This window comes from Canis lupus, chromosome 16 (assembly GCF_048164855.1).
Source record: "Canis lupus baileyi chromosome 16, mCanLup2.hap1, whole genome shotgun sequence".
Classification (NCBI taxonomy): Eukaryota; Metazoa; Chordata; class Mammalia; order Carnivora; family Canidae; genus Canis; species Canis lupus.
In genome coordinates, this window is record NC_132853.1 from 1,623,288 (window position 1) to 1,650,890 (window position 27,603).

At 61.3% G+C, this 27,603-nt stretch overlaps 1 protein-coding gene across 2 annotated transcripts; it reads left to right on the forward strand.

Moving 5' to 3' along the window:
• The first annotated feature begins 2,886 nt into the window (after nucleotides 1-2,886).
• On the forward strand, nucleotides 2,887-27,145 carry CRB2 (crumbs cell polarity complex component 2). Of its 2 annotated transcripts, XM_072777845.1 has the most exons (14): nucleotides 2,887-2,929; nucleotides 3,202-3,314; nucleotides 11,184-11,507; nucleotides 14,066-14,261; nucleotides 14,366-14,505; nucleotides 14,881-15,066; nucleotides 15,278-15,391; nucleotides 18,179-19,054; nucleotides 19,146-19,654; nucleotides 20,234-20,399; nucleotides 21,123-21,957; nucleotides 22,782-22,895; nucleotides 23,410-23,527; nucleotides 25,179-27,145. In XM_072777845.1, the coding sequence occupies exons 2-14, from the start codon at nucleotides 3,218-3,220 to the stop codon at nucleotides 25,401-25,403; spliced, it is 3,900 nt and encodes a 1,299-aa protein (XP_072633946.1). In that variant the 5' UTR covers nucleotides 2,887-2,929; nucleotides 3,202-3,217; the 3' UTR covers nucleotides 25,404-27,145. The 2 variants fall into 2 exon arrangements, with proteins under 2 accessions (XP_072633946.1, XP_072633945.1); XM_072777844.1 differs by lacking the exon at nucleotides 2,887-2,929 and having other exon boundaries at nucleotides 3,143-3,314.
• The last annotated feature ends 458 nt before the right edge of the window (nucleotides 27,146-27,603 follow it).

A 27,603-nucleotide genomic window follows, 5' to 3' on the forward strand; every position in this document is an offset into this window, starting at 1 on the left:
GATACAAGATATCAGTCAAGGGGGAACTGAAATGGTTAAGAGCCACTGGCAGACAGCCCACAGGCTGAAGCAGGCTCGTCCAGGGAGTGAGGTGTGAGAAGGGCAGGGAAATGGGAGCAGATCCCCGTGTACCCTGACATCTGGGAAGGAAAGGGCCAGGGACAGCCAGGAAAGTAGGAGGGAAGCCAGGGAAGACAGCTCCAAGAAGGACGGAGTAGGGGACAGTAGGAGAGGCCTCTGGGAGATTGGGGAGGTCAGGGCTGAAGGTGGCCCCACTTAGCCACAGAGGGAACAGAGTTACCTGAGCTGGTGAAGGCTGAAGCAACAGAGGGGCCTCTGGTCAGAGCAGTAGTGGGTAGTGCCCCGGCCCCAAAAGGCAGACAGAGGGGGAGGAAATGCCCCGGGCCCTCCCTCTTTCCTCTCTGCCTCCACAGGCCACTTCCTGGAAGCCTGAGGGAAGGAGGTCCTTGGGGGTTGGATGGGGTAGAGGAGGAGAGGGAGGGAGGGGTCTGTGTGCAGAGTGGGAGACAGAAGAACCAACACAGTCCCTTGAGAAGGGAGATGCAGGCCCCTGGTGGGGGGACCCAGGGGAGATGTCACTTGGAAGGTCCAGAGGCATCCATCCTGGAGATCTGCTCAGTGGGGAGCAGTCCTGGGACACATCCCCTCCCCCAACAGGTGCCTGCTTGGTGGCAGGAGCCCGCCTCCAGGGTACTGTGAGGTAGGTCCTGTTATCTCAACTTACAGGTGGGGAAACGAGGGTCCCCAAGAGTGAAACAGACCAACAAGGCCTTGCCTAAGGGCAGGGACCAGAATCAGGATTCATACCGGGTGGGGCTGATGCCGAAGCTGGGGCTCCCCAGCGCCAAGCTGTACTGTCAGAGGTGGTGGGTGCCCTCGGCCAGGGAGAGGTCAGCAAACAATTCCTGAGCAGAGTGGAGCGCACTGAACACTCCGCGGAACTCAACGATGCAAGGAATGGAAAGGGGTGGTGGCAGGCACCCCCATGTTTGGATCCTACCCCTGCCCCACCGGTTGATGGGTGTCACCTCCCGAGCCTCCGTTTCCTCATCTGTAAAACGGGCACCACTCTGACCTTGCTGTGCTGTGCAGGGGATGATAAAAGGTCCTTTTCCCCTTCCTTGCACCTGGTGCCCAAGTGGGGAGGATGGAAAAAGGGGCTCGCAGAGGGCTGGCCCCCCTCACGGTCTCTTCTCCGGACCCCCACAGGGAGCGTGTCAGGACGGCCGCCCCGTGTAACCTCCGCCTACAGCCCAGCGGGGCTCTCGGGCCTCCTCCCTCCTCCCTCCTCCCTCCTCCCTCCTCCAGGGTCCAGGGTCCAGGGTCCAGGGGCGCCCCCACCCCTTCTCGCCGGCAGTGCCGGGTCTGGCCACAAGGTGGTGCACAGCGGCTGCAGGACGCGGGCGGGGGTGCGGGTGGGTGTGAACGCGTGGGCGTCGGTGTGTCCAGGACGGGGGGGGGGGGGGGGGGGGTCTTGCCGTCCTCACGCCCCGCCCTCCCCGGGCTTCTCTGACCTCTCGGGACCCTCCGAGACACGGAATGGACAGAAGCTGCCCTCCTGCGGCAGCTCGTTTGAGCTTTAGGAGGTGGGAACTGTTGTTTCCACTTTACAGATGAGGAAACTGAGGCCGGGGAAGGAAGTGGCGCGCGGAGGTCACTCGGCCCATCAGTGGTAGAGCTGGGCTCGGAGCGGGATCTACTTGGCTGTGGGGCCTCCCACGGGTGGGGAGGGGCCTGGTGGAAGCTCCTGGTACAGGTGAGAGGCAGGCGAGGGATTAAAGGTGGTTTGGAGCCCTGACACCTAGGAGCACCGCCCACCGGGAGGAAGCAAGACTCTGGGGCGGGGATGGCAGGGGATGTGAGCACCCCCCCCCCCAGGTCCTTGGCTCCCCTGCTGAGCACCTTGCGGGTTGTCGGCCACCTATGCAGTGATGCCCACGCCGGACTCCCTGCTCTTCCGGGACCAGCTGGTACAGCCAGGGCTCCCTCAGTCACAATCACGCTAGGGCCTGGGCTCCAGACTGTGCCCTCGGGGCGTCAGGGCACATCCCAGAACCCAGCACAGGTTCTGGGTGGTCTGAGTCCACGGTCACTGAGTGGAACCAAATGGGGCACATGGGCAGAAGCTGGGGGCTGGGTTCAGAAAGTCCTTTCGGCAAGAGGTCCCCCCCCCTTGGAGCTGAGGACAAGGGAAGGAAGAATGGGCTGCTTTTTGATGTTGTAGTGCCTTTGGGATGGCTTGGATTCCTGGGTCCAGATCCCCCAAAGAACCCCCCCCCCCCCCCCCCCCGCCCCATTCCATGCAAACACCATCCCTTTTCCAGCCTGCAGCAAGCAAACATCAAGTGCAGCAGGAAACTGTAAGGTTGGACAAGAAGGACTTCCCAGCGGGGGAGCCATTGGAACCGCCGCTCAGTAGAAGGGGCTGCCTTGGACTGCAGCGAGGTTTCCACTGAGGTTTGAGCTGCAGACGGTAGAGGCCAAGATTTAGGCCAAAGGGGAGAAATGGAAAAGGTTTTGTTTGGCTGGTTAGGGAGGGGTGAGGGTGGAGGGAGCCAGGGGCCTCATCCTGAGGGCCATGGTGGGAGGGGCCGTAAGTCAGGGCAGGTCAAGGGGAGGGATGGGATTCAGAGGCAGTGAGAAGAGCCACAGGGGCTGCTGGGCTGAGGCGGGGAGGGGCTTTGGCTGCAGGGTGGGGGAGTACCTTGGTCAGGTGGGGGCACTGGGAGGGGACAAGCGACGTGGGAGGGGCTGGGGCTTCTGAACGGAGAAGAGGCTGCTGGGAGGCGGCTGCTGGGGCCTGAGCTGGAGAGGGGGCCCAGGCTGAGAAGAGATGGGGGCGTGTCCGCAGGGTGGGATCACCTAGGGCTTGGGAGTAGCTGGCAGCATCTCCTCCCCCACCAGGAGGGTGAGGGCAGGGTCTGAGGGGGAGAGGGGGGGGGAGCACGCAGAGCGGGGCAGAGCTGCAGGGGCCCCTGGGCCCATGTGGAGCCCTGGGACTTGGGGCGACGGGGCGGGCCGACCCCTCCTCTAGGATCTGTTCCCAGTGGAGCAGCCTGGGAGGGCCTGGGTGGGGGAGGAGGCAGGCGGGGGAGAGGCGGGGCCGGGCCTCTGTCCACGGCATTAGTGCTGGTTGGAGGGAGAGGGGGGTGCGAGCCAGCGGGCCGCCTGTTCCCACAGCCCAGCGAGCACTGCCATGGCGCTGGCCAGGCCTGGGGCCCCGGCGTCCAGGCCCCTGGCCGCTCTCCTGCTGCTGCCGCTGCTCTTGGCTCCTGCCCTCACCCTCCTGGGTGGTGAGTCGGGGGCTCAGGAATGGAAAGGGGGGGATGGGGGACCGGGGCAGGGTCTGTCTCCCTGGGTGGATACCCTGGGCCCTGGGGCTGTCTAGGTGGGTGCCAGGCCTGACTGCGGGGCTGGGCGCAGGCCCAGGTATGGGTGCAGAAGGGTGCACTGCTGCTGGCCACCTCGGGCAGAGGGGAGTGTGCCCTGGGCCTCGGGGGCTGCTGTGAGGCCTGGGGGCCTTTGTGAAAGGATCGAGGGAGGGGTGCTGGGGCTGGGAAGTCCCAGGCTGAGGCCTGAGCGCGGGGAGTTGCAGGTAGTGGGAGCCTCACCGCAGGTGGTGAGCGTGTGCTGGCTGTGGGTATGTGAGAGCTGTGAGCTGTCCCGGGTGAGCCTCCAGTTGTGTCTGAGTCTTTCTGGGTGTGGCGGGCTGTGTCTTAGCCCAAGTTGTGGGATATAAGTTGTCAAGTGGGTTGGACTGTATCTTAGCTCATGTGGGGTGGGGGCAGCACACCCCGCCCAGTGGATTGCGCTGGAGAGAGGGAAGGAGACCAGGGTAGCCAGGGACCTGCCCGTATCCTCTCCACTTGGGTGTTACCTTGCCCGCCCTGGGAGCCTGGGGGTGCTCTGGGGCCCCTGGGGGTGGCCAGGCACTTGGGAGCATGTGTGTCCACTGCTACCCCCTCCCCAACACTCCCAGACCAAGCTAAAAAGGCTTCCCGAAGCCAGGCCCCATCCGCCTGAACAGTTTTGCTTTTGTCCAAGAGGATTCACGTGTGTGCGCCGCCTGGACTTCTTCCTGGGGGGTCTGGGGGATGCTTTGTCTTGGTCACTATAGCTACAGGGCCAGGCCTGGGAAGTCCCCTGACCCCGCCTCCACTGCTGGAGGAGGGAGTCAACCAGGGCTGGTGGCCTGGACTTCACAGCATGCTGGAGGTTTGGGGGGAACCCACCCCTCTGACTCCCAGGGTGGGAGGTCAAGCCTCCTAGGCCCTACCTGGGGCCCTCCTCCCCATTCATGGGGCTTGGCTCACAAAGCCTTGGTCTCCTCCTCCTTGGAGGGCTCTGGGGAGGTTGAGAACCCCATTTTGTAGTGGAGGACACTGAAGCTCTGGCAGGGAAGGGGGCTTCTGAGCTGGGTTCCTGAGGCAAAGCTGGAGCTCCTGAGAGGAGCCGAGGGCCTGCTCTCTGCTCTCTGCACATCTGGGGCATGAGGATCTGGATCTGGTCTGTGGATCTGGTATGTGCCCCCTGCCCTACAATGTACGCAACTCATACCCTCATGTATACACACAAAAATGACAAAAGTGTACACAGAAAGCCACAAATACATGCATATGTGCACACACAGATCACACATGTGCACGCACACACACACACACCTGCACACTGGTGTGGCATGCAGCCCACCACATGAGCAGGTGTCCGCAAGCACATGCATTCACACACATACACACACACCCCCCTACAGGTACGTGGTGGGTGCCTGCACATACCAGTATGTGTATATCGACATGTGCATTCACACTCAAATGTACGTTCATGTGAACCTTGAGGCAGAGGGAACACAAAGGAGATGGATACCACAGAAAAAGTAGCTGCTGCTGTCCACGGTCACCCCCATACAACCCCGCTGGGGTGCCCAGGGGCAGCCTCTCCCACTAGGATTTCTGTGTGGGGAGCCCCCTCCATGAGGATCCTCAAAAGCTGTGGTGAGGGCACCGTGGGCATGAGCATTTCTGGATTCTAGCACCAAAGGCCTGAGTGCTAGGAGGGGAGAGGCTGGGGACTGTGTCACTTGAAAAGTAATTTGCATCCCAGAGGGGATGGGGTTTCTGGAAGCCCTGGGCCCCTGGCTCTGCTGCTCATGCCTGCCAGGCCCTGAGCTGAGCCCCTCTGTCCTGGGCTTGCTCTGCCACAAAAGCCTGGCTGGTTGCTGTGGAGAGGACCAAGCATCTTGGAGTACAATGCGGCATGTTAGGCTCTCACATCCTGCCCGACTGCCTGCCGCCCAGGGAGCCTGGCTGACAAAGGGCAGCAGCCCAGTCCCCAAGTCTGGCCCCTCCTCCAACCAGAGGTGGTGGGGTAGGGGGGGTGTTTTGGGGTAGAGGAGGCATGGAAGGGCCGGGAGCCATGCACATGTGAACAAGCATCAACATGGTTGGCTAGACAGCGTTTGCTCCAAGTAAACGTTTGTTGGTCGATGAGCAAATAACACCACCAGCCAACCCCTGGAAAATGCTGTGCTAACAGACTAACGTGATGGACTTTGGTTTTTGTTGTTACTAAAGATTTTTAAAACTTATTTATCATTTTTCGGTAATCTCTACACCCAACATGGGTCATGAATTTACAACCCTGAGATCAAGAGTTGCATGCTCTACCGACTGAGCCAGCCAGGCTCCCCTTAAAGATTTTCCTTTTGGGGGCACCTGGGTGGCTCAGTGGTTGAGCATCTGCCTTCGGCTCAGGGTGTGATCCTGGGGTCCTGGGATCGAGTCCCGCATCAGGCTCCCTGTGGGGAGCCTGCTTCTCCCTCTGCCTGTGTCTCTGCCTCTCTCTGTGTCCCTCATGAATAAATAACTTTTTTTAAAAAAAATTTATTTTTAAGTACATGGGGCTTGAACTGACAGCCCTGAGAACGAGTGTTGCATGCTCTACCCCTGAGCCAGCCTGGCACCCCACATAATGGACTGTGAATCTCACCCCTACCCTGTGAGGTTGGCTCTAATAATCCCAGTTTACAGAGGAGGAAATAAGGCCCAGAGAGGGTCAGTCGCTTGCCCAGAGTCGCCAAGCTAGTGTTTTCAGTGCTAGCCTAGGTAAAGCCATGTCTGTTCTCTGTGCCTCTGCCCCTTCAGGGACCAACCAGCTAACTCTCAGGATCGTCACAAGAATCTGATGAGAAAACACAGCGCTTCTCCAACTTAGTTTTGGCATGGAAGCCCCAGTTTCCAAGGACATTCTAGACAGGAGACCACTCACGAATAGAAGTGGTTTGTTTGGGGGGCCAGAGCCTCACCAGGTCTTCCCCTCACCCTGGGAAGTGTCTCTGGCTTTGGGCTCTGAGACCAAGGCATGAGAACACTGGGATGTGCCAGTGCCAGGAGTAGGGTGCGAGGTGAATTGTGACTGCCATCGTTGCCACTGTTGTTACCAAAGTTATAAATATTCACCCCCCTTTAGCCTCGGGATGCACACATTTTTGTGCAAGAGTATTCCACGCTTTCCCGTCTTGTTAGAGTAACCTAGACCTTTCCTGGTGGCTCTGAGGCAGTGTCTGTACTCCACCATACTGTTGTTATTCAGTCCTGTCCTCGGGGGCCTCGTGATATTAGATGAACAGTGTTTGTCCCTAGGTTAGAAGCGCCCACATCTCACAAGATCTTGGGCTGCTTCTTAGAAATATCCTCTTTCTTGCCGTATCAACAAGAAGCTTCTCCAAACATGCCCTAGGTAAACTTTTCCCATCTTCCCATCGGTTGTTAGCAGATAGCATGAGGCCTGTCATAAGTGTGCATAAAGCAGGAGTTGCTAGGCACTGGGTGAGGCCTGAAGCACAATGGGATTGCTGATAGACTGGTTCTGGTTAAAGAGGGAAGACTGACCTTCCTGCCCAGGCCCATCCTGGAACCTCCACCCTTGTGCCAACCTTTAGAGACTTTTTTCCAGTGCTGGGGCTGGGGAGGCTGGGCTGGAATGTGCTAAAAATGACAATCCATAGGTGGCCATTTAGAGTTCGAGCAGTGGGAATTTCACATGCTTTGGGAGATATGGGCCTTTCAGAAGTCTGGAGGTCATTTGCTTCTTAGTTTTTGGAGGGATGATCTGGGGCAAGTTTATAACCTCTCTGAGTTAGAACACGGAAGTCTTCTCAACAGCACTCACCTTTCCTGATTTAAGTCCAACGAAATGTGCAATGAGAGATGCAAGGCGCGGAGCGAGCGCAGCCTGGAGCACGTAGTACTCCTCAGGACATGGTTACTAGTCTAATAGGATCATCGTTCTGTCTGGGGAGAGAATTCCCTTCCCGGCAGTGGGGTCTGGGCCTTCCTCAGGGACCGGGTGGCAGGTCGAAGGGGAGGGCCCTGTGTCATCCCTCCCCGCGCCGGGTCGTCCCAGGCAGCCTGAGAGGTCAGGAGGGATTTGTCAAGATAAGCAAGGCCCCTCGTCGCCCTGGCAACAGGCCACGCCCCCAGCCGGGCCCAAGGCCCGCCCCCCGTGGCCCGGCCCTGCCTCACCTCTCGGCCTCTCAGCCCAGGGCTGGCGGGGCCTCCTGGCCTCACCCCCTGCGGGACTGGGGTCTGCAGCTACTGGGGTCTGCAGCTCTCGGGCCTCAAAGTGCAAAGCACCCCTGGAAGCAGGCTGCGATGCAGGCCCTCCGGGACCAGGCCTGGCGGCTGGAAATCCCTAGGGCTGCAGTGGACTGCCGGGGATCCGGTTTTCTCTTTCCTTTTCCTTTTCTTTCTCTCTCTCTCTTTTTCTTTCTTTCTTTCTTTCTTCTTTCTTTCTTTCTTTCTTTCTTTCTTTCTTTCTTTCTTTCTTTCTTTCTTTCTTCTTTCTTTCTCTTTCTTTCTTTCTCTCCATCTTTCCATCTTTCTCTTTCTTTCTTAGATTTTATTTATTTGCAAAAGAGAGAGTGCACAAGGGGGATGAGGAGAAAGAGGGTGAAGCAGACTCCCCGTGGAGCAGGGAGCCCAGACTCTCGACCCTCAGGGCTTGGTCCCTGGACCATGGATCATGACCTGAGCCAAAGGCAGCCACTTAACCAACTGGGCCACCCAGGCGCCCCGCCAGCACCCCCCCCCCCCACAACTTAAAAAAAAAAAAAAAGATTTATTTATTTATTTTAGAGGGGAAGGGAGGGGGAGAGTCTTAGCAGACTCCCTCTGCCTGGAGCCTGACAATGGGCTCGATCTTACAACTCTGAGATTATGACCTGAGCTGAAACCACGAATGGGAGGCTCAACCGATTATGCCATCCAAGCACCCCGGAAATCTATTCTTTTTTTTAAAGTACTTTTAAAAAAAGATCTTATTTACACATTTGAGAGAGAGAGATTGAGCGCTGGGGAGAGGCAGAGGGAGAGGGAGAAACAGGCTCTCTGCTAAGTAGGAAGCCAGATGAAGGGCTCCATCCTAGGACCCTGGGATTATGACCTGAGCTGAAGGCAGATGCTCAACTGACTGAGCCACCCAGGTGCCCCAGAAATATTCTTAAGGCAAGGCAGAGGTTTTGGAACCTTGAGAGTGAAGGCTCTGGGGTAGGGACACCTGAGTTTGGATTACAGCCCCTCACAGGCTGTGGGACAGTGAAGTCACGTCATCGCTGAGCCCCACTCCCCTCAGCTGTAGAACGAGAAGAGCAGGATCACCCATCTCCTGAGGGAAACAGCAGGATCACCCATCTCCTGAGGGAAACGTGAAGATCAATCAGGAATACACAAGAAAGCCGGTTGCCTCTCACATGCAGGCTTTTGGAGCTACCGCACACCTTGTGGGATAGGCAGCTCCCTCCTTCTCTGCCTGCCTCTGACCCCGAGGAGCTCCTTCCTCCCCTGTGGGTGGACTCTGTCTCCTGGGGCACCGTCATGTAGGGTCACCTGCTCCCCTGGCGATGCAGCACCTGGCCCCTTCCCCCTGCACACGTCTCTCCAGCCTGGTCCATCTGCTGTGCACTGGGGGCAAAGCCTCAGATTGGGAGGGTCTCCTTAGGCCCCACAGATGAGGAGCAGTGCCTTGCTGGCATTAAATGAGGGCCTGTAGGGGGATCCCTGGGTGGCTCAGCAGTTTAGGGCCTACCTCTGGCCCAGGGTGTGATCCTAGAGTCCCGGGATCGAGTCCCACGTCAGGCTCCCTACATGGAGCCCGCTTCTCCCTCTGCCTGTGTCTCTGCCTCTCTCTCTCTCTGTCTCTCATGAATAAATAAATAAATTCTTTAAAAATAAATAAATAAATGAGGGCCTGTTGGTACAGGACCCGGCAGCCAGGGCCCCTTGGACCCGGAGCTCTGGTTACTGTCTCCCGGTCTTGACCGTGATCAAAATAGCCACAGTCCTTCATGAAGGCTCACTGGGTGCCAGGGCTTCACTCATGTCATCCCAGTGGCACCTCACAATACCCCACGAGGTGGCACTATTCAAACCCCAGAAGCCAGGTTTGTGTCCTTTCCCAAGGGAGCTCGGTCCACTCCCACCCCATCAGGCCACCTTCCCACCTCCATCTGACTATCTGCCCACCCTCATCTGGCCATCTAGCCCTAAAGTACATGGCTCTAAACTGATCAGCCACAGTGGCTGTGGTGGGAAAAAGAAAGACTAGCTGCCCAGAAGCCCGTCGGAGAGGCCCAGACGCCTGGCCCTTACCTCTATGACCAGGCTTGGGAGAGGGGGCTGGGGCTGGATGCCCTGAGTTGGAGCAGACAGTGGTCAGAGAGGGAGGGGCCATGGACACTAGAGCCCTCCGGGGTACTCTTGGCCTGAAAGTGGCTCAGAGTCTCTGCCCCCTTGCAACGTGCTGAGCCCTGGGTGGGCCCCAGGCCCCAGTTGGGGAGTGAGAGAGCTCATGCTGAGTTGTCAGGTGCTCTGGGTACTCAGGGGTGGGGCTGACAGCCAGGTTCTCCCCCTGGTGCCCCATCTGTGTCTCTATATCCCTGTCCCCGGTCCTACTGGGCCCCAGCTGGGATGGGTGGGGGTCGGCCCGTGGACAGCCCTGCCTTGTGGAATGCGGATGACGTTTGAGAGGCTGCTGAGCCTTATCTGGGGGGTCTTCACTAAGCTGGGGGAAGGGAGGTGCTGGGCCTGGTTAGTGTCTGGATGACAACCTGGGCCAGGGAGGGATGCCTCCCAGAGCCCCAGGTGGGGGGTGTCTCCTGCTCGTGGCTGGTTCCCCTCCCCCATCCCTCACCGAGTTCCTGAGTTGCTACAAGTGGGCATCTGCAATGCCTGAGGCTTTGAATCCTCCCACGTGCTGTGAGGCCTGCCCTCTTCTCATCCCCTTTCTGGCTGGAGACAGAAGTTCAGTAGGAGAAATGACTTGCTCAGAGTCTCAGAGCTAGTAATTGAGCTGGGATCTGAACCCAGCGCAGTTTTACTTTAAGGCCAGGACTACAGGCTTTCAGGAGAGTAGGGGCTGGCTCTCCCAGTGTCTTGGCTTCCAGAATAGCAGGTGACCCTCTAATGCGGTGGAGGCAGCCAGGTACCCTGTGACCTTGGCCAGGCCAGCTGCTTAGGCATTTGCTAAGGGGGGGCGATACGGTGAGGGCCAGGGATTCACAGAGAGGTTTCTAGGCCCAAGGCGTGGGGCATAGGGCATGAAGGAAGGACAGGGAGGGGGGCCCAGCTCAGGGTCCCTGCCTTTGAAGTCTATCATCTCCGGTTTCACAGGGATGGAGCTGCCAGATCCCTGGCAGGAGAGGTGGAGGGGACAGTGGGAGGAGCTCCCTTGGGGAGGAAATGGAGCCACAGAAGGGGAGACCCAGAGGAGACGCCCCCTCCCTGGGCGACAGGCTTGGAGGCTGTCCTGGTACTAACTTGCCTGGAGACCTCAGGCAAAGCACAAAGCCTCCAGGGTCAGTGTCCACCCCCTAATCTGGCTGGGGCATGGTGGGGGGAGTGGTGAGGGGAGGGAGGGCAAAGGGAGGCGGCAGAAGGGGGAGGGGAGGGCAAGCCTCAGGGGCCCATTTCCCTGCCGCGGAGACCCTCCTGAACCCATCTCAGTTCCGATGTAGCTGTGCATGGCCTGGGGGGACACGGCTTGTGGAGCCCCTGGTCCCCGCTCCGTCCTGAATACAGGCTGCCTGGCTCTGGGGTCTGAGGTGGGCCTGACTGTGGGGAGGGGGTCATCCTGGTCCACCCTGCCCAGCCGGTTTTCTCTCTTTGCAGGAACAATGCCTTCGGAGACCCCAGGTGTCTGTGCCTCGGACCCGTGCATGCCAGGGGCTGAGTGCCAGGCTCTGGAGAACGGCAGCTACACCTGTGAGCCCACGGAGCCCCGTGGCTGTGCCACCCAACCATGCCACCACGGTGCTCTGTGTGTGCCCCAGGGTCCAGAACCCAGTGGCTTTCGCTGTTACTGCGTGCCAGGCTTCCAGGGCCCACGCTGTGAGCTGGACATCGACGAGTGTGCATCCCGGCCCTGCCACCACGGGGCCACCTGCCACAACCTGGCTGATCGCTACGAGTGCCGCTGTCCCCTTGGCTATGCGGGTAATCACTTCCCCTCCCAGGAGGAGGTCCGTATTGTCCATCCTGTCAGTGGCTCAGGGTATAAAATCATGCATTCAGCTTTGACTTCCTGCTCTGGGGCTTGCTACAGAATTGATGCTCCTCAAGCTAACCTGGCAGCTCTGGATGACAGTAGGAACATGTGAGGGTGCCTGGTGCCTGACATTTAACAGACACTGGACAAAGGTTATTTCAGTTCAGTTTGGCACTGGGGGGTGGAAACACCCCCAGGCATCTCTGGGGGAACCAGAGTGCAGGTATGCCTGGTTCGGCTTTAATGAGGACAAGTCTAGACGGTATTTCTAGCATCAACTCACTCCAGAGCTGTGTCAGGCTGTTGTGTAGACACCATCTGGCTCATCTGATGGTTCTAAAGTATGGACACTCTTGGTATGGTTCAGGTTATCATGTAGATGCTCTTCTCCTCTGGGTGATCCCTAAAGCTCCAGCATAGAGACACTGGTGGTCTTGTTCAAACCGGAACATGAACGTATCCCAAGGATCTCTGCTGTCTCAAGTGGGCAGATAATGTCTCTACAGGGTATTCAAGGACTCAGAAAAGGGACTGGCATGAGTACACGCTGATTGTCTCCTCTAGAGTATGGCCTTGTCCCAGTCCCATCCACACTTTAATCAGGAGCATCCTGGAGCCCTTGTCTAGAAGCCAGGAAGCGGGGGCAGCTGGGCACAGGTCTGGGAGAGGCTAGGTTCAGGGCAGTGGGGAGCGTGCAGTATAGACACTCCTGGTTGTTTCAACCCTGAATTCAGACAACTCTGCTCTGAGGGCAGAAGGCAGTTTGGGGTCATCTCCGAGCAAGGGGTACACATTGTGGGGGCTGGGTTCCCGGGGAGGAAGCTTACAGTGACGATATGGATCGTGGCACTTTGAAACGGACTGGAAACAGGTCCCACGTATCTTTCTCACTATTCGAGAGCCCTGGTGTCTGGCGTATTAGCTGTGTACGGGTGAGGGAGATCATGCAAAGGGCCTCTGTGTGATCTGCGGGTGTCTGGGCTCCTGAATGCATTTGTGGGAAACGTAGGTGTGTGACTGCTGGCAGGTGTGCGCGTGCCAGATGTGCTTGGACGCTTTGGGTAACACTTTCTGGGTGAGTTGCGGATGTGAGTGGGGGCAGAGTCTGCCGTGACTCATTTCTTTCCTCCTTCCATTCAGAGCCAGGCGAGGGAGGTTGGGATTCCAGGTGGCCAGGGCCTGGCTCTCCCTGGCACAGAAGGTGGGAGTGGGACTGGGGCGGGAGGAGCCAGGGGTCACAGGAAGGAGGGGCTGTTTTTTGTGCTCACTGAGCTGGGAAGGGGGGAGGTTTCCAGCTGGAGCCAGTTGGGTCCCCGGCCCCCCAGGACCGACCCCACATAGGGCGCAGAGGCAGGGCCTCTGGAGTCCACTGTGACATGTGGCCCCCTGGGGGGAACTCAGGCAGTACATCCCCAAACCCGAGATTCTCCGTCTCCCTTCATCTCTACACATCTCCTCCCCTGTGGGCTGCTGGTTGTCTCAGTTTTGCCCAGGCCTGAGGGGCTTCCCAGACTCAGGAGTTCTAGTTTTATTTTTATTTTTATTTTTTTTAATTTTTATTTATTTATGATAGTCACACACACACACACACACACACACATACACACACAGAGGCAGAGACACAGGCAGAGGGAGAAGCAGGCTCCATGCACTGGGAGCCCGACGTGGGATTCGATCCCGGGTCTCCAGGATCGCGCCCTGGGTCAAAGGCAGGCGCTAAACTGCTGCGACACCCAGGGATTCCCAGGAGTTGTAGTTTTGGAAGCAACACGGTGCAGGGGAACCAGGAGGAGTTGGTTACTCCAGCATTTCTTGCCGGGGTGCCCCCCTTCCCCCATGGAGTCCCTCTACATCTTTTTCAAAGCCGGCAGTGTAGACAGAATCCTGTGACTCAGCTGCTTCCAACTTTTAGGATAAGCCCAGAATGGGGTCCCGAAGCCCCTACAACCCCCACCCCTGCCTCACCTCCTCTGCCCTCTCCTTTGAACCTGACTCTCCATGTTCCCCTTTCTGAGAGCATCACGCCCCTGCCCCCATGCTACTCTGGGCCGGTTCCCGCGTCTGGAGTCCAAGTGCTGGCACAGCCCCATCCCAACCTAGGAGATGCCGACTCCCCTCTCAAAAGTCTCGCCTTACAAGAAGCCTTCCCTGACTCCAATTCCCCGGGCCAGAACTCCGGGTGTTGCTTTCAGGGGATCCAGGATGCTCCCATTGCAGAGCTTGTAACCGTTAAAAATCAGTTGGCATCTGGGTGATACTGGCCTAATCCCGGTCTCCAGCCACGCTGCTGTGAGCTCAGGGAGGCAGGGTCGGTTGTCCTGTGTCCACGCCATTGCCCTTCCCGGCTCAAGAAATACCTGCTGTGGACGAGGGGACCAATGGCTTCTCTCTGGATCTTAAGTTTCCGCCCCTTGTGACCGTCCGGAGCTGGTTTGGAGGCCGCCGGCCCGGGCCTCGATGGGCCTCCGTCTGGGTGTCCATCTGTCTGTGTCTCCGGCCTGTGTAGGGGTGACCTGCGAGGTGGAGGTGGACGAGTGTGCCTCGTCGCCCTGCCTGCACGGGGGCTCGTGCCTGGACGGCGTGGGCTCCTACCGCTGTGTGTGCGCCCCGGGCTACGGGGGCGCCAGCTGCCAGCTGGACCTGGACGAGTGCCAGAGCCGGCCCTGCGCGCACGGGGGCGAGTGCCACGACCTGGTCAACGGGTGAGCGGGGCCGCGGCCGGGCGTGGGGAGGGGAGGGGAGGGGGCCGGTGGAGGGGGGGCTCCGGGGTGCTCAGCCGGCCGCGCCCTGCCCTGCCCTGCTCCAGGTTCCGGTGCAGCTGCGCGGACACGGGCTACGAGGGGGCGCGCTGCGAGCAGGAGGTGCTGGAGTGCGCGTCCCAGCCCTGCGCCAACAACGCCTCCTGCCTCGACGGTCTCGCGAGCTTCCGCTGCCTCTGCTGGCCAGGTGAGTGTGAGTGTGCGTGTGCGTGTGCGTGTGCGTGTGCGCGGGAGGTGGGAGGTGTGCGCCGGGGCTCACCTGTGCGCGCATGTGACTGCAGCTTCTCCGACCTTCCCGTCTGCGGGCATCTGCGAAATAGGGCCGGTCGCAGCACCTGCTCCCCGCTCCCCGCTCCCCGCGGCCCCTGCCCCTGCCCCTGCAGAATGCTCGCTGGTGCCAGTAACAAGGGTCACACGACACGGGGAAGGCTGCCGTGGCCATTCCCACCCTCCGGCATCCTCCCCTGAGCCGCGTTTCAGCCTGGCCCCAGGGCGGCCTGGCAGCAGTGGAGGGGCCCGCCCTGCGACCCCTGTGACCTGCCACCCACGCGTGTGCCCCCAGGCTACAGCGGGCTGCAGTGCGAGGTGGACGAGGACGAGTGCGCGTCGAGCCCCTGTCAGCACGGGGGGCAGTGCCTGCAGCGCTCGGACCCGGCCCTGTACGGAGGCCTCCAGGCCACCTTTCCCGGCGCCTTCAGCTTCCGCAGCGCTGCCGGCTTCCTGTGCCGCTGCCCGCCGGGCTTTGAGGGTGAGTTCTCCCAGGGGAGCGGCTCCGCCAGTCTGGGTGCCCAGGGAGGGGTGCCAAGGTTCCGCCCGAGGCCCGGCCCTGCCACATATGTGCCACCTGCCGGAGTCAGCGCTTGGCACTGGGCCTCAGTCTCCATAGCTCTAAAATGGGCCCTTGCAGCTCCAGTCTGGTTCTGAGGGCGCAGATGGGAACCCAGCTGGCCCTCTTGCAGGGGACGAATGTGGCGTGGATGTGGACGAGTGCGCCTCACGGCCATGCCTCAACAAAGGCCGCTGCCAGGACCTGCCCAATGGCTTCCAGTGCCACTGTCCAGATGGCTACACAGGTGCCTGGGGTGGGATGGACACTGGGGCAGGGCAAGGGCAAAGGTGGTGGGCCTGGGGTGGGAAGGTTCCTCCGGCCCATGCGTGGAGGCTGGACTGATGGGGACAAGGAGATCGAGAAGGAGGTGGGTGCGGTGGTCCTGGTGACAACTAAGCGGGGCTGAGTGGGGGACCCGGGTTATGGAGGTGAAAGCGGAGGGAACTCACTGGGTTGAGAGCGAATTAGGAGGGATGTTCTGCAGCCCCTGGGGTTAGCCCAGGCATGAGTGGGAGGTGTCAGGGATGCCAGCTGCTTCTGCCTTGGGTGACATTGGGTGGAGCCTCGTCCATACTCGGTCTGAGTGTCTGCAGAGCACCCACAGGGAGGAGCCAGGGTGGGGGCTGGTGGTCCAAGGTCTAGGGCCCGGGAAGAGCCAGAGGCTGGGGTTCAGGAGTACAATCCTGGCAACCAGGGCCATGGGTGGCCAGGGCTGCCCAGGAGAACGTGTGGCGTGACGAGCAAGGAGAACCAAGGGCCCTGCAGGGAGAGGATGAAAGAGGTCAAGGGGGCATCACAGAGAGAGGTGAGGACCTCTGGGGGGCACTGGGCAGGAGTTGGACTGTAGAAAGCCTCTCCCTGCCTGGGGTACAACAGATGCATAGACACGCAGATATCGTTCCACGGAAGCTGCTGAAGCGTGGTTCCACTCCTCACATACTCCGAGTGTCCCTGCCCCCTCTGGAATGCTTGTGATACTTCCCCCGCACCACCCGCATTCCTGCTTGAGCACACGGCCTTTTCTCTCTGGCAGGTTTCCTGGGCACTGCCTCCCCTGCCCAGGGGAAGGAGGTGGTGATCGCCCAAAGATGCTGGGCTCAGTGTCCCCCTGGCCACCCTGATAGCCCATTTTCTGCACACTGCCCCCCGCCCCCGCCCCCAGGCTGAGAATCCCTGAGTCCTGCCCGGGAGCAGGTGTCTGGTGCACAGTGGGCCCACTAGGGCACACACTACGTCCGAGAGTGTTTCTGTGCATTTCCTTCCCTCCTCATCCACCTCCTCAATGTAGGGTTCTTACAGATGAAGTAATGCAGGACTGAGAGGGGCCTGTCAGTTCCTGAGGTTCACCAGTGTCAGCCAGAGCCCAGCTCCTCCCCAGGCTGAGCTCAGCTCATGGGTGACAGGGAGGTCAGAACTGAGGTCAGGGCCGGGAGAGGAACCCCGGCTGTAGCACTAGGCTCCTGGCTGCTGTCCACCCCCATCCTCCCTTCAGGTCGTGTTGGCCTGGGGGAGGCTGGTGCCTGGCATTCCTGAGCCAGTTCTGAAGGAGGCGGCTAGTCAGACGGGAGCTCTGCTCCTCTGGCCCAGCACCCACTTGCCATCCTTGGCCGTCCGTGGGGAAGTGCAATGGGGCCACGGGCTCTGTGGACTTTCCTGAGGGGCCTGTGGCTCCTGGCAGGTATGCAGGGCTGGGGCCTTGGGCAAGATAAGGTGCGGCTGGCTGCCCCCAGAAGGAGGATATGGTGTTTGTGGGCTGACTGGGGCCAGGGTTCCTCCAGCTGGGTATAGTGGTAAGGGCTGGCCTTGGTTGTTTTGTGGAGGCTCTGGCTGAGCTGGGGTTGGGCTGTGTGTGGCCCCTTGACCCAAGCTGGGGCCATCCTGGTATGGGAGCTCCTGGAGGGGAGGGTGAGGTGGCCCCCCCCATAGTCAACATGGGGTGCTAGGGCAGAGGGACTGGGGGATGGAGCCTAGGTGCATACATCCACCCCCACTCCCTTCTCTATTCTGGCACTCTAGCCACAAAAGCCATGCTAGGCCCTTTGTTGGGCACCAAGGACACATTCAGGCCCCCCGAGGAGATCCCAGCTGAGTAAACACATACTTTGTAGGGAGCTGTGTCTGGAAGTGGGCAGGGAGTTGGGAGTGACACAAGAGCTTGGGAGTGGGAATCAGAGAAAAAGCTTTCTAAGGGACTGGCCCTTTGAATTGGGGCTTTGTAGGATGAGTAGGAGTTTGAAAGGCAGACTAAGTGAGGAGAAGGCATTCCAAGCAGAGGAAACAGTACGAGCAAAACTCCAGAAATGTCTTCCAGGAAATGCTTGGAGGAACAGGGAGTTCAAGGTTTGTAGGGAGCAGGGTTGAAACTTGAGGACCTGGGCAGCCCGGGTGGCTCAGCAGTTTAGCACCACCTTCAGCCCAGGGCCTGATCCTGGAGACCCCGGATCGAGTCCCACATCGGGCTCCCTGCATGGAGCCTGCTTCTCCCTCTGCCTGTGTCCCTGCCTCTCTCTCTCTCTCTGTCTCTGTGTCTCTCATTAATAAATAAAATCTTAAAAAAAAAAAAAGAAAAGAAAAGAAGCTTGAGGACCTGGGAGGGCCCAGCCCAGGATGGATGTTGAGTGCCAGGGTGAGGCACCGGGGAATCTGGCCCGGAGATGCTTTAGAAATAGACCTCTGGCTACTTGTAGAGATGGATGGTAGAGGGGACTGAAGGCAGGCAAAGGAGAGGACACTAGCCTGTGGGCCTGAAAGCTGGTGAGGCAGAGAGGTAGGGTGGGAGAAGAGGAAAGACCAGGGAGTGTTTAGAGGATTGAACCCACGGGGCACAGAGACCCACCAGACATGGTGGAGGAAGGGGTATCTCAGATTCCAGCCTCCTGGGACTTCAGGGAACCACGAGAAATCCTTTGGGGGCTGGGAATTTGTTCGGTTGCTAGGTGCTGAGATCCTAGTCCCAAAAGGCATGTGAGCACTGCGGTAAGACTGTGGTTCTTGCCTTGAGTGCTGAGCCTTGGCCTGGTCTCTCCTGAAGGCCTGGCATGTCAGGAAGATGTGGACGAATGCCTGTCGGAGCCCTGCCTCCATGGGGGGACCTGTGAGGACACCGTGGCGGGCTACATCTGCCGGTGCCCGGACGCCTGGGGTGGGCGTGACTGTTCCGTGCAGCTCACTGGCTGCCAGGGCCACACTTGCCCACCGGGTGCCACCTGCATCCCCACCCTCAAGGCTGGGGTCCACGGTTATGCCTGCCACTGCCCGCCGGGGACCCACGGAGCCTTTTGTGGCCAGAACACCACCTTCTCTGTGGTGGCTGGGAGCCCCGTGCAGGCCTCGTTGCCAGCTGGCGGCCCCTTGGGTCTGGCACTGAGGTTTCGCACCACACTACCTGCTGGGGCCCTGGCCACTCGCACGGACAGCCAGGACAGCTTGGAGCTGGCGCTGACGGGGGGCACACTTCGGGCCACACTCTGGAGCCACAGCAACACCACCGTGCTTACCTTGAGGCTCCCGGACGTGGCTCTGAATGATGGCCACTGGCACCAGGTGGAGGCTTCGCTGCGCCCAGGGGTCCTGGAGCTGCGGCTCTGGCACAAGGACTGCCCTGCCCAGCTCTGTGTGGCTTCAGGGCCTGTGACCCCGGCTCCCATGGCCTCCGAAGCCCCGATACCTGCCAGCTTCTGCTCCGCCCAGCTGGGTGGCACAGCCTTCGAAGGCTGCCTCCAGGACGTGCACGTGGACGGGTCCCTCCTGTTGCCTGAGGATCTCGGCAAGAACGTCCTCCTGGGCTGTGAGCACCGTGAGCAGTGTCAGCCTCCACCCTGTGCCCACGGAGGGGCCTGCGTGGACATGTGGACTCGCTTCCATTGCAAATGCCCCCGGCCCTATAGTGGTCCCACCTGTGCTGATGGTGAGGAACAAGCCAGGTGGGCCCCCCGGGACAGAGGGTGTGCCTTCCCGTGGCCCACGGGCCTCATACCTCATGCCCTCTCTCCCTGCAGAGGTTCCCGCTGCCACCTTTGGCTTGCGGGGCACCCTGAGCGCTGCCTCCTTCTTGCTCCACCAGCTGCCAGGCCCCAACCTCACCGTGTCCTTTCTCCTCCGGACCCGGGAACCTGCTGGCCTTCTACTCCAGCTTGCCAACGACTCGGTAGCTGGGCTAACAGTATTCCTGAGCAGGGGCCAGATCCAGGCCGAGGTGCTGGGCAGTCCTACCCTGGTGCTCCCTGAGCGCTGGGATGATGGGCTCCGCCGCCTGGTGACGCTCAGCTTCGGGCCTGAGCAGCTGCAGGGCTTGGGGCAGCAGGTGCATGTGGGTGGGAGGCCCCTCCCTGCTGACGCCCAGCCCTGGGGTGGGCCCTTCCGAGGCTGCCTCCAGGACCTGAGACTCAATGACCTCCACCTCCCGTTCTTTCCGCCGCTGCTGGGGAACTCAAGCCAGCCCAGCAAGCTGGGCAGTGGGCAGTCCTGGAACCTCACCATGGGCTGCGTCTCCGAGGACACCTGCAGTGTGAGTTCCCCGGGGCATGGGGGCGGGTCCCTTTCTCAGAGTCTACCCTGCATCACTGGGGGTTAGCGTGTCCTTCTGGTGATGAAAATGGCAGAAGGGGAAGCATTCTGCCCAAGTTCCACTGCTAGAGAGTGGCAGAGCAGGATTCACACTAATCTCCCTGGCCCTGCTGCTCCTGGCCTCTGGCTGTCCCCATGTCTCCCTCCCCAGTCCTGGTGTGAGACGGGTACCCTGACCCAGGCAGAGGGCTGCCTGAGCCTTTCTGTGGGAGCTGCATGGGGGACAGGGACTTCCCTGGGTCCATGGACAAAGCACCAGCCTTGGGATTGGAATGGGCTGAGTGCGAAGTCTGGCTCCTCTGTTTACTGCCTCGATGAGCCAGGCAAGTAGCTTCTTCTCTCTGAGCCTCAGTTTCTTTATCTCTAGAATAGGCACAATAGTGACTTCCTCTCTATATGTTTGTGACACATGAATGTGTCTGCAGTTGGTGCTCAAAACGCAGAGCCACTGCAGGGATGGTAATGGTGGGATGATGCTAGTGCCAGGCCTGAGCCTACCCCTGCCCTGCTTTTTCTACAGCCTGACCCGTGTCTCAATGGTGGAACTTGTCTCGTCACCTGGAATGATTTCCACTGCACCTGCCCTGTCAACTTCACGGGGCCCACGTGTGCCCAGCCCCTGTGGTGTCCTGGCCAGCCCTGCCTCCCACCTGCCACCTGTGAAGAGGTCCCTGATGGCTTTGTCTGTGAGTACATGCTCTGGGCAGCCCACATGTTGGGTTCTGGACACCCAGGCTGGGGTAGAGCCCACCCTTACCCTGAGGCCTCATGGGCAGTGGACCGGGATGCTAACAGCCCCCAGTATGGTTAGGCCCCCAGGGTGCTTAGGCCATTGCATCCAGAGGGATGGGTTTTCTGGAGGGAGACAACATTCACCAGGCTTCCAAGGGCAAGTAAGACTCTAGACAAGGAGGAGGACATTTTAGGGAAGAGCAACAGCATGTGCAAAGGCCCTGGGTTTTGTAAGAACAGCTGAAACATAGTTACAGGTGTTGGGGTGGTGGGTATGTTGCCAGGAGGGGCCTTGAAGGCTAGGCCAGAGTGCAGCTCAGAGCTGTCAGTGGGGAGCTGTGGGACCATCTTAGGCAGGCAGGAGAGGGACATGGTGTGCATTAAAAAAAAAAAAAAAGGCTGCAGTGAGTAGTGAGCCTCAGTGATGAGACTGAGCGCTGGGCTGAAGAGGGAGGGGGCAGAGGCATTAGCGCTGCCTGGTCTGTGAGCTGGGGCGCAGGGTGGGCGCCAGCGGGTCAGGTCAGCTTCCCCAGCTCAGCCAGACGCCGGTTCCCGGAGGGGGGGGGGGAGCCACGCGGGCTCGGGACCGGGTGCGGGTGCGGGATGGGTGTCCCCGCCAGGACGGGCGGGCAGGGGGTGTCGCGCGCAGGCTCCGGCCCAGCTCCCCCTCCCTGCAGGTGTGGCCGAGGCCACGTTCCGCGAGGGCCCGGCCGCCGCCTTCAGCGGGCACAACGCGCCGTCGGGGCCGGGGCTCGGCGGCCTGTCGCTGGCCTTCCGCACGCGCGACCCCGAGGCCGGGCTGCTGCGCGCCACCGCGGGCGCCCACGGGGCCGTGTGGCTGGGGCTGCGCAACGGCTCGCTGGCGGCGGGTGTGCGCAGCGGCGGGGGCGCGGCCGGGGGCGGGGGCGCGGCCGGGGCGGTGCTGCCCGCGGGGGGGCCGCGCGTGGCCGACGGCGCCTGGCACCGCGTGCGCCTGGCCATGGAGCGCCCCGGGGCCGCCGCGTCGCGCTGGCTGCTCTGGCTGGACGGCGCCCCGACGCCCGTGGCGCTGCGCGGCCTGGCCGGGGACCTGGGCTTCCTGCGCGGCCCCCGCGCCGCCCCGGTGCTGCTGGCCGAGAACTTCACCGGCTGCCTGGGCCGCGTGGCGCTCGGCGGCCTCCCCCTGCCCCTGGCGCGGCCCCGGCCCGGCGCGGCGCGCGGCTCCCGCGAGCACTTCTCGGCCTGGCCCGGGCTGCCCGCCCCCCGCCTCGGCTGCCGCGGCGCGCGCGTGTGCGCCCCCTCGCCCTGCCTGCACGGCGGCCGCTGCCGAGACCTCTTCGACAGCTTCGCCTGCGACTGCGGCCCCGGCTGGGGGGGCCCGCGCTGCGAGGCCCGCGCCGACCCCTGCCGCCCCGCGCCCTGTGCCCGCGGCCGCTGCCACGCGCGCCCCGACGGCCGCTTCGAGTGCCGCTGCTCGCCCGCCTCCGGCTCCGGCTCCGGCTCCGGCTCCGGCTCCGCGGGCCCAGGCTGCAGGTGCGGACTGGCGGGCCCCGGCGGGGATGCGGGGAGGCGGGGATGCGGGGGTGCGGGGATGCGGGGATGCGGGGAGGCGGGGATGCGGGGGATGCGGGGGATGCGGGGATGCGGGGGATGCGGGGGTGCGGGGATGCGGGGGATGCGGGGATGCGGGGATGCGAGGGGTGCAGGGATGCGGGGGATGCGGGGGTGCGGGGATGCGGGGGATGCGGGGATGCGGGGGATGCGGGGGGTGCGGGGATGCGGGGGGATGCGGGGTGTGCGGGGGGGGGGGGGATGCGGGGGCGGGCCCAAGCCCCGGGGCGGCCGCTTCCCTTCCCGGAGCCTCGGTGCCCGCCCTGTGGCCCGAGAAGGGCGGCGGCGGCCTCCTAGAGTCGCCACGTAAGACGCACCTAAGTTTGAACTTGAGATAAAGGACTCTGCCTTGTCCGGGGCGGGGGAACCCAGAGCCAGATTCGGAAGGGGACCCGGAGGCTCTCCCGCCCGGCCGCCCACTGCCCACGGGCAGAGCCAGCCGCCGGAGGCCTCGGTGCCTCCTCTGCAGCCTGGTGTTGACTCCCCGCGGCCTTCGGAGCCGCCTCGCTCCGGGGAGTCATCTGGCCGAGAGGCCTGGCCTCCCTGTCCCCCTCCTCCCGGAGGAATGTCAGGCCCCAGGTTTTATGTTTAGGAAAATGCTTTCATTCCAAGGACCGTCCTGGCATTCATCGGCCTCTCCAAGGGCTCCCAGCCTGGGGAGAGGTTCCCATCCAGCGTCCGGAGGTCGTGCACCTTGTTGTCCCTAGCGCGCTGCCCCCACCGCAGCCTCTGTGCTTTCTCCCCAGGCGGCCTGTCCTGCCAGAGGAATGCAGCCTGAACGTCACCTGCCTCATTAGTGGCCCCTGTGATGGGCCCCAGGGTGCCAACTGCAGCTGCCAGGAGGGCTTTGCTGGCCAGAGGTGGGCCTGGAGGCCAGGGGCCCGGGAGCTGGCGGGATGGGCCCCTGAACCCCCTCCCATCAGGGCAGGCAAGGTGGGGTGTGGATGCTTCACCCTTTCTCAACCCTCACTGTGACCACAGTGCCAGGCAGTCCACCTCTGGCACATGAGCTCTTTCCTCCTGGGGCTTCCGAGGTCACCCTCTGTCACGCCATCACTTGAGGAAGTAGTTGCCTCGTGGTGGTTTGGGGGGCCTCCTCCTCAGCCCTCCTGCACCGGGACTGTGAGCATGCACATTCTGGGCCACCTCAGAGAGAGGGCAGCGGCCTCTCCTCCACGCACCCCCTCCCCGTGCTTCTGACCCGGCGGGGCATTCTGACTCATGAATGCTGGGGCACAGTTGGCTTCAGGCACCTGGTAGGCGGGGACAGCCCATGGGGACAGTGGGTGGACACCTGCCTATTTGGCAGGCGGGGGAACAAGAGGCGATCCAGGAGGGAGCAGCACTCCGAGCCTCACCTTCTTTGCTTCCCAGGTGCCAGACCCCCTGTGAGGCCAACCCCTGCTTGAATGGAGGCACCTGCCGGGCTGCTGGTGGGCTCTTTGAGTGCATCTGCAGTGCAAGGTTTTCGGGCCAGTTCTGTGAGGTGGTGGTGAGTGAGGAGGGAGTTGGGAAGTCTTCTTTTGGGTTGTAGTGAGATGATTTGGGGTGGAGGGGAGTGGGTAGGCTCTTGTGGCGCTGTTTCTGGACCAGCCCTGTTGTAGGGAAGGAGACTTGGAGAGCTTGGGAGGGCCCAGCATTCCTCTAGGGACTAGCAGTGAACTAGTTGGGCTCTGGCTCTGGCAAGTGCTGTCTGGGACTGGGATTCAGGACCAACAGGATCTTGGGATTCTAGGATTTAGGTTGGTGGATATGAGAGCCTGTAATCTCCAGCAGTTCGTGTGCTAGGATTCTGGAGTAGGAAGGTTTGGCAAGCCCAGGGTTCTGAGCCAGAGCTGGCTTGGCTGCCCAAGGCAGCCCCTGACCTCAAGGAGGCCCCACTGAGGAGGAGCCCAATAGATGGGGGCCAGGCAGGTAGCTCCCCTGACCCCCCTTCCCACCGGGGTGGGGGGCAGAATAGGCGCCACAGGCCCAGTGGGCGGTGAGCCCACGGTGGGTGCTGGTGGGAGAGACATAGGCAGGAAAGGCCACAGAGGAGCCTTGATCTCTGTAGGCTTCTGGCATCGTGGGTCATAAACCGGCAAATCCCCTCTGCTTCTGGAGAATGTTTCCTTTCAAGTTGAACTTTATAGCCTCTGGCTCCCCCACCTACCCTCCTGGCAGGGCCAAGGGAGGAAATGGCTTTACAGCTCTCCCAGAAGCACCTGGGGTGGAAGCTGGTGAGGACCCATTCCGGGCTGGTATGAACTTTTCTCGACAGCCCTGGGTACCTTTGCCCATTTAGGGCTGGGTACTGAGATTTGGGACCCAGGTCACAGCAGGCTGAGAGGCTTCCTGGGACAGAGGGAGGGCCCGTGAGTCTGAGACCCTTGGGCTCTGGAATCTAAGAATTTGGGGGCAAAATTTGGGGGCAAATCTAAGATTTGGGGGTTTCACAGATCCAGGCCCGTAGTCTTTCTTGGGGGGCATCCTGGTTCTATAATGGGAGATGGAGAGATTTCCTGGGCTCCCCAAAGCCTCGTCTGTCTGCCTAGCTGGACAGCCCCTGGTGGGTTCTGAGCTCACCATCAGCTAGGTCAGCTAGGCGGGCCAGCCTCCACTCCTGCCCCACCCAGGCCTCCTGGCTGGGGAGCCTTTCCTGCTGCTGCCTGACAAGCCCTGCCACCGCGGGTTAAGCATGGTCTCCACAGACACTAAAAAACCAGACCACCCTTTTTGGATGGGGAAGGGAGGGAGTCCCTGTTGCCTTAGATTGGATGAGTTTACTGGAGGGGGGGAGGCTGGGGGGCAGGGCCCACTCTGGCCAGGAAAGGAAGGGCCTGCAGCTGGAACTCAGGGCTGAGGAAGGTGGGAGTGGGGGCGGGCATGGGCCCTGGGGGCAGGAGGAGGAGCCTGCCAGTCTGGGCTTGCTAGTCACGTGTCTGGGGCATCTGGGCAAAGCCTCTGTTTTCACCTCTACTGCTTGCTGAGTGCGACCAGGCGGGTGCTGCCCTGGGGACTTGGAACTTAGCAGTGATCGAAATAAAGCAGATTCCTGTCCTTGTGGGAGGGAAGGAGCACCCCCAGCCCCTCCACCAGACCGCGGTGAGGTTTATGTGACCCCCCCGCGTCCCGCCTGCCCCTCATCAGCACATCTCTTGCAGAAAGGCCTGCCACTGCCTCTCCCGTTCCCGCTCTTGGAGGTTGTGGTGCCCGCGGCCTGCGCCTGCCTCTTGCTTCTCCTCTTGGGCCTCCTCTCAGGGATACTGGCAGCCAGGAAGCGCCGTCAGTCAGAGGGCACCTATAGCCCGAGCCAGCAGGAGGTGGCTGGGGCCCGGCTGGAAATGGACAGTGTCCTCAAGGTGCCGCCGGAGGAGAGACTCATCTAAGCCTGCCTGGCCGTTGCCCCAGCACCTGTGAGGTCCCAGCTGATCTCCACCTGAGGACCAAAGAGGCTGCTTCTGAGGCCAGCCTCTTCCTGCAGCAGCAGGGCCCAGGCCGTCTGCTGGCAGCCCCCACCTCTGCCCCACTGTGGACAGGAGAAGGGGGGCACTCAGGGAAGCAGATAGGGGCCTGGACAGGCCGTGGACTTCACCGGGGGACCCACTGTGCAGGGGAGGGGCACACAGTGCGTGTGAGCGTGGACCTGGGGGCTGCGGGCCTGCAGATAGCAGTGGAGCATTCTGGATGGGGCCGGTGGGCGTGTCCGTGTCTGCTGTGCCTGCACATGATGGTGTGGTGGGTGCGGGCGATACCCTGGAGGGGCCACTGGGCTCTGGGGATGGGCTTTCCCAGCCCCGGGGCAGGGGCAGCGTGTGCTCCCCAGGAGGCCAGGCCAGGCCAAGGCCCCAGTGACCCAGGCCTCAGCCCCGGCGTCCTCCTAACCCTGGAGGCTGCTGGAAACTGGGGGTGGGGGTGGGGTGTCGTCAGCTAGTGACCCCTGGTTCCCAGGACAGATGCTTCTTCAGGGAGATGTCTCTGCCTGTGCCAGGGGCCGGAAGCGCAGGAGCAGAGGGCCAGCTGCCTGAGATGTCACGCCCTGCCGCGGGGTTTCTCTGGGGAGAGCAGCCTCTGCCTCCGTCACGGGGCTGTGGTGAGGGTCTGCGATGACGACGGGAAAGCGCCCCAGATGGACACTGTGTGCCGCTGGGCTCTGTGGGTCACCCTGTTGGTTTTCAGGAAGAGCTGTCAGCTGGGAGCGAGGCACGTGGGGGAGGGGCCTTTCCTGTGGCCAGGAGGCCCAGGATAAGGGAGCAGACTTTCCGGCCCTGGCCCCCAACCCCCTCTGGTCCTCCAGGACCAGTGCTCCCATCCCAGCTGCCCGAGGAGGCCACTCCTCCACCCACAGACCAGTGGCCTCTCTCAGTGGCTGCCTACGTGGCAGGGGGTGAGGGAGGTGGGATTCAGGACTCGCAGGAAGCCCTCAGAGTTGTTCGCTGGTTTCAGCAAATGTAGGCGTCACCTCCTTGTGCCAGGGCTGGTCCTGCAGACACGGACACAGACACAGATGCAGAGGAGGAACTGGCTTTGCTCCCAGCCCCTTCCCTGAAAATGCCATCCCGTTGACCCCAGAAGGGCAGTCCCCACTACCACCACCGAGTGCCCAGCCTCCTCCCAGCTTCAGGAAGCCCCTTCATCCTTGACCTGGAGACATGCCCGTCTGTCCTTCCTGCTTCCCAGGCCACCACCCCCTGTGCCAAGGCCAGGAGACCCCTGTTCACTTCTAGATTGGCGGCTGACTTTACCTAGCTGCCCTCGGGGTCTCAGCCAGCTTCCAGAGGTCCAGGTGGCAAATCTGAGGTAGAGCCAAGTGGTGACGGGGGGTGGGGTAAGGCAGCCTGAGTGTGGCTGAGACTGAGGGGTTCAGCTGAGGCTGGGATAGGAAGTGCCCTGAACACTGGGTACGGGACTTGCTGAGGCCTCATCCTGTAGGAAGTGGCACCTTTCTCCCATTTCTCCATCATGACTCCTGGGAAAGTGGGGGAGGAAACATCTGGTACCAGCAACTTAGCCACAGCTGGTGCCTTGGTTATTTTTATTAAATCAGGGATTTGGCAAACCTGTGTTCTTACAGACTCCTCTAAGACACATGGAACCCCAAGAAATAAAAGCGGTGCCACTTTTTTTGGGAGCCCTATGTTGTCTTCCTCTCTTGCTTCTAAGGGATCTGGCACCTGTCCTTCTCGAGGGCGGCCAGAGGAGGGGTCCTGACCAGATCAGGGGCTGCTGGGTGTGTTTAGCCCGTCTCTCTCGGTGCCGGTGCCGGTCCAGCTCTCCCAACACAGGCATCCAGCAGAGGTGCTGGTGGGAGATCTGAGGGGGCTGTTCCCAGCTGTTCCTGCTGTTCCCTTGAACTTGTTCCCTGGAGTCCGGGCACTCTCCACACCGTCGGTGACCTGCAGCCTTGCTCTGTGGACCAGCCAAGCCTGTGCGTGCCTGTAAGCAGCTCCTTCCTCCTCATGCGCTGCTTGGGACGGGGAAGGGCCTGGGCTCAGAGGCTCAAATGGAACAGGCTGCGGAGGGGGCCAGGGGGCCAGTCCTTCTCTCACTGCTCTGAGCCCTCCCTGCACCCCCGAGCTGCCTCAGGAC

What these genes read in the sequence shown, in the direction of transcription:
- CRB2 (XM_072777845.1), top strand. Translation starts at nt 3,218, where the DNA reads ATGGCGCTGGCCAGGCCTGGGGCCCCGGCGTCCAGGCCCCTGGCCGCT. An exon ending in CCGCTGCCTCTGCTGGCCAG is followed by an intron (nt 14,506 to 14,880) that starts GTGAGTGTGAGT and finishes GTGTGCCCCCAG; the next exon opens with GCTACAGCGGGCTGCAGTGC. An exon ending in TCCGCGGGCCCAGGCTGCAG is followed by an intron (nt 21,958 to 22,781) that starts GTGCGGACTGGC and finishes CTTTCTCCCCAG; the next exon opens with GCGGCCTGTCCTGCCAGAGG.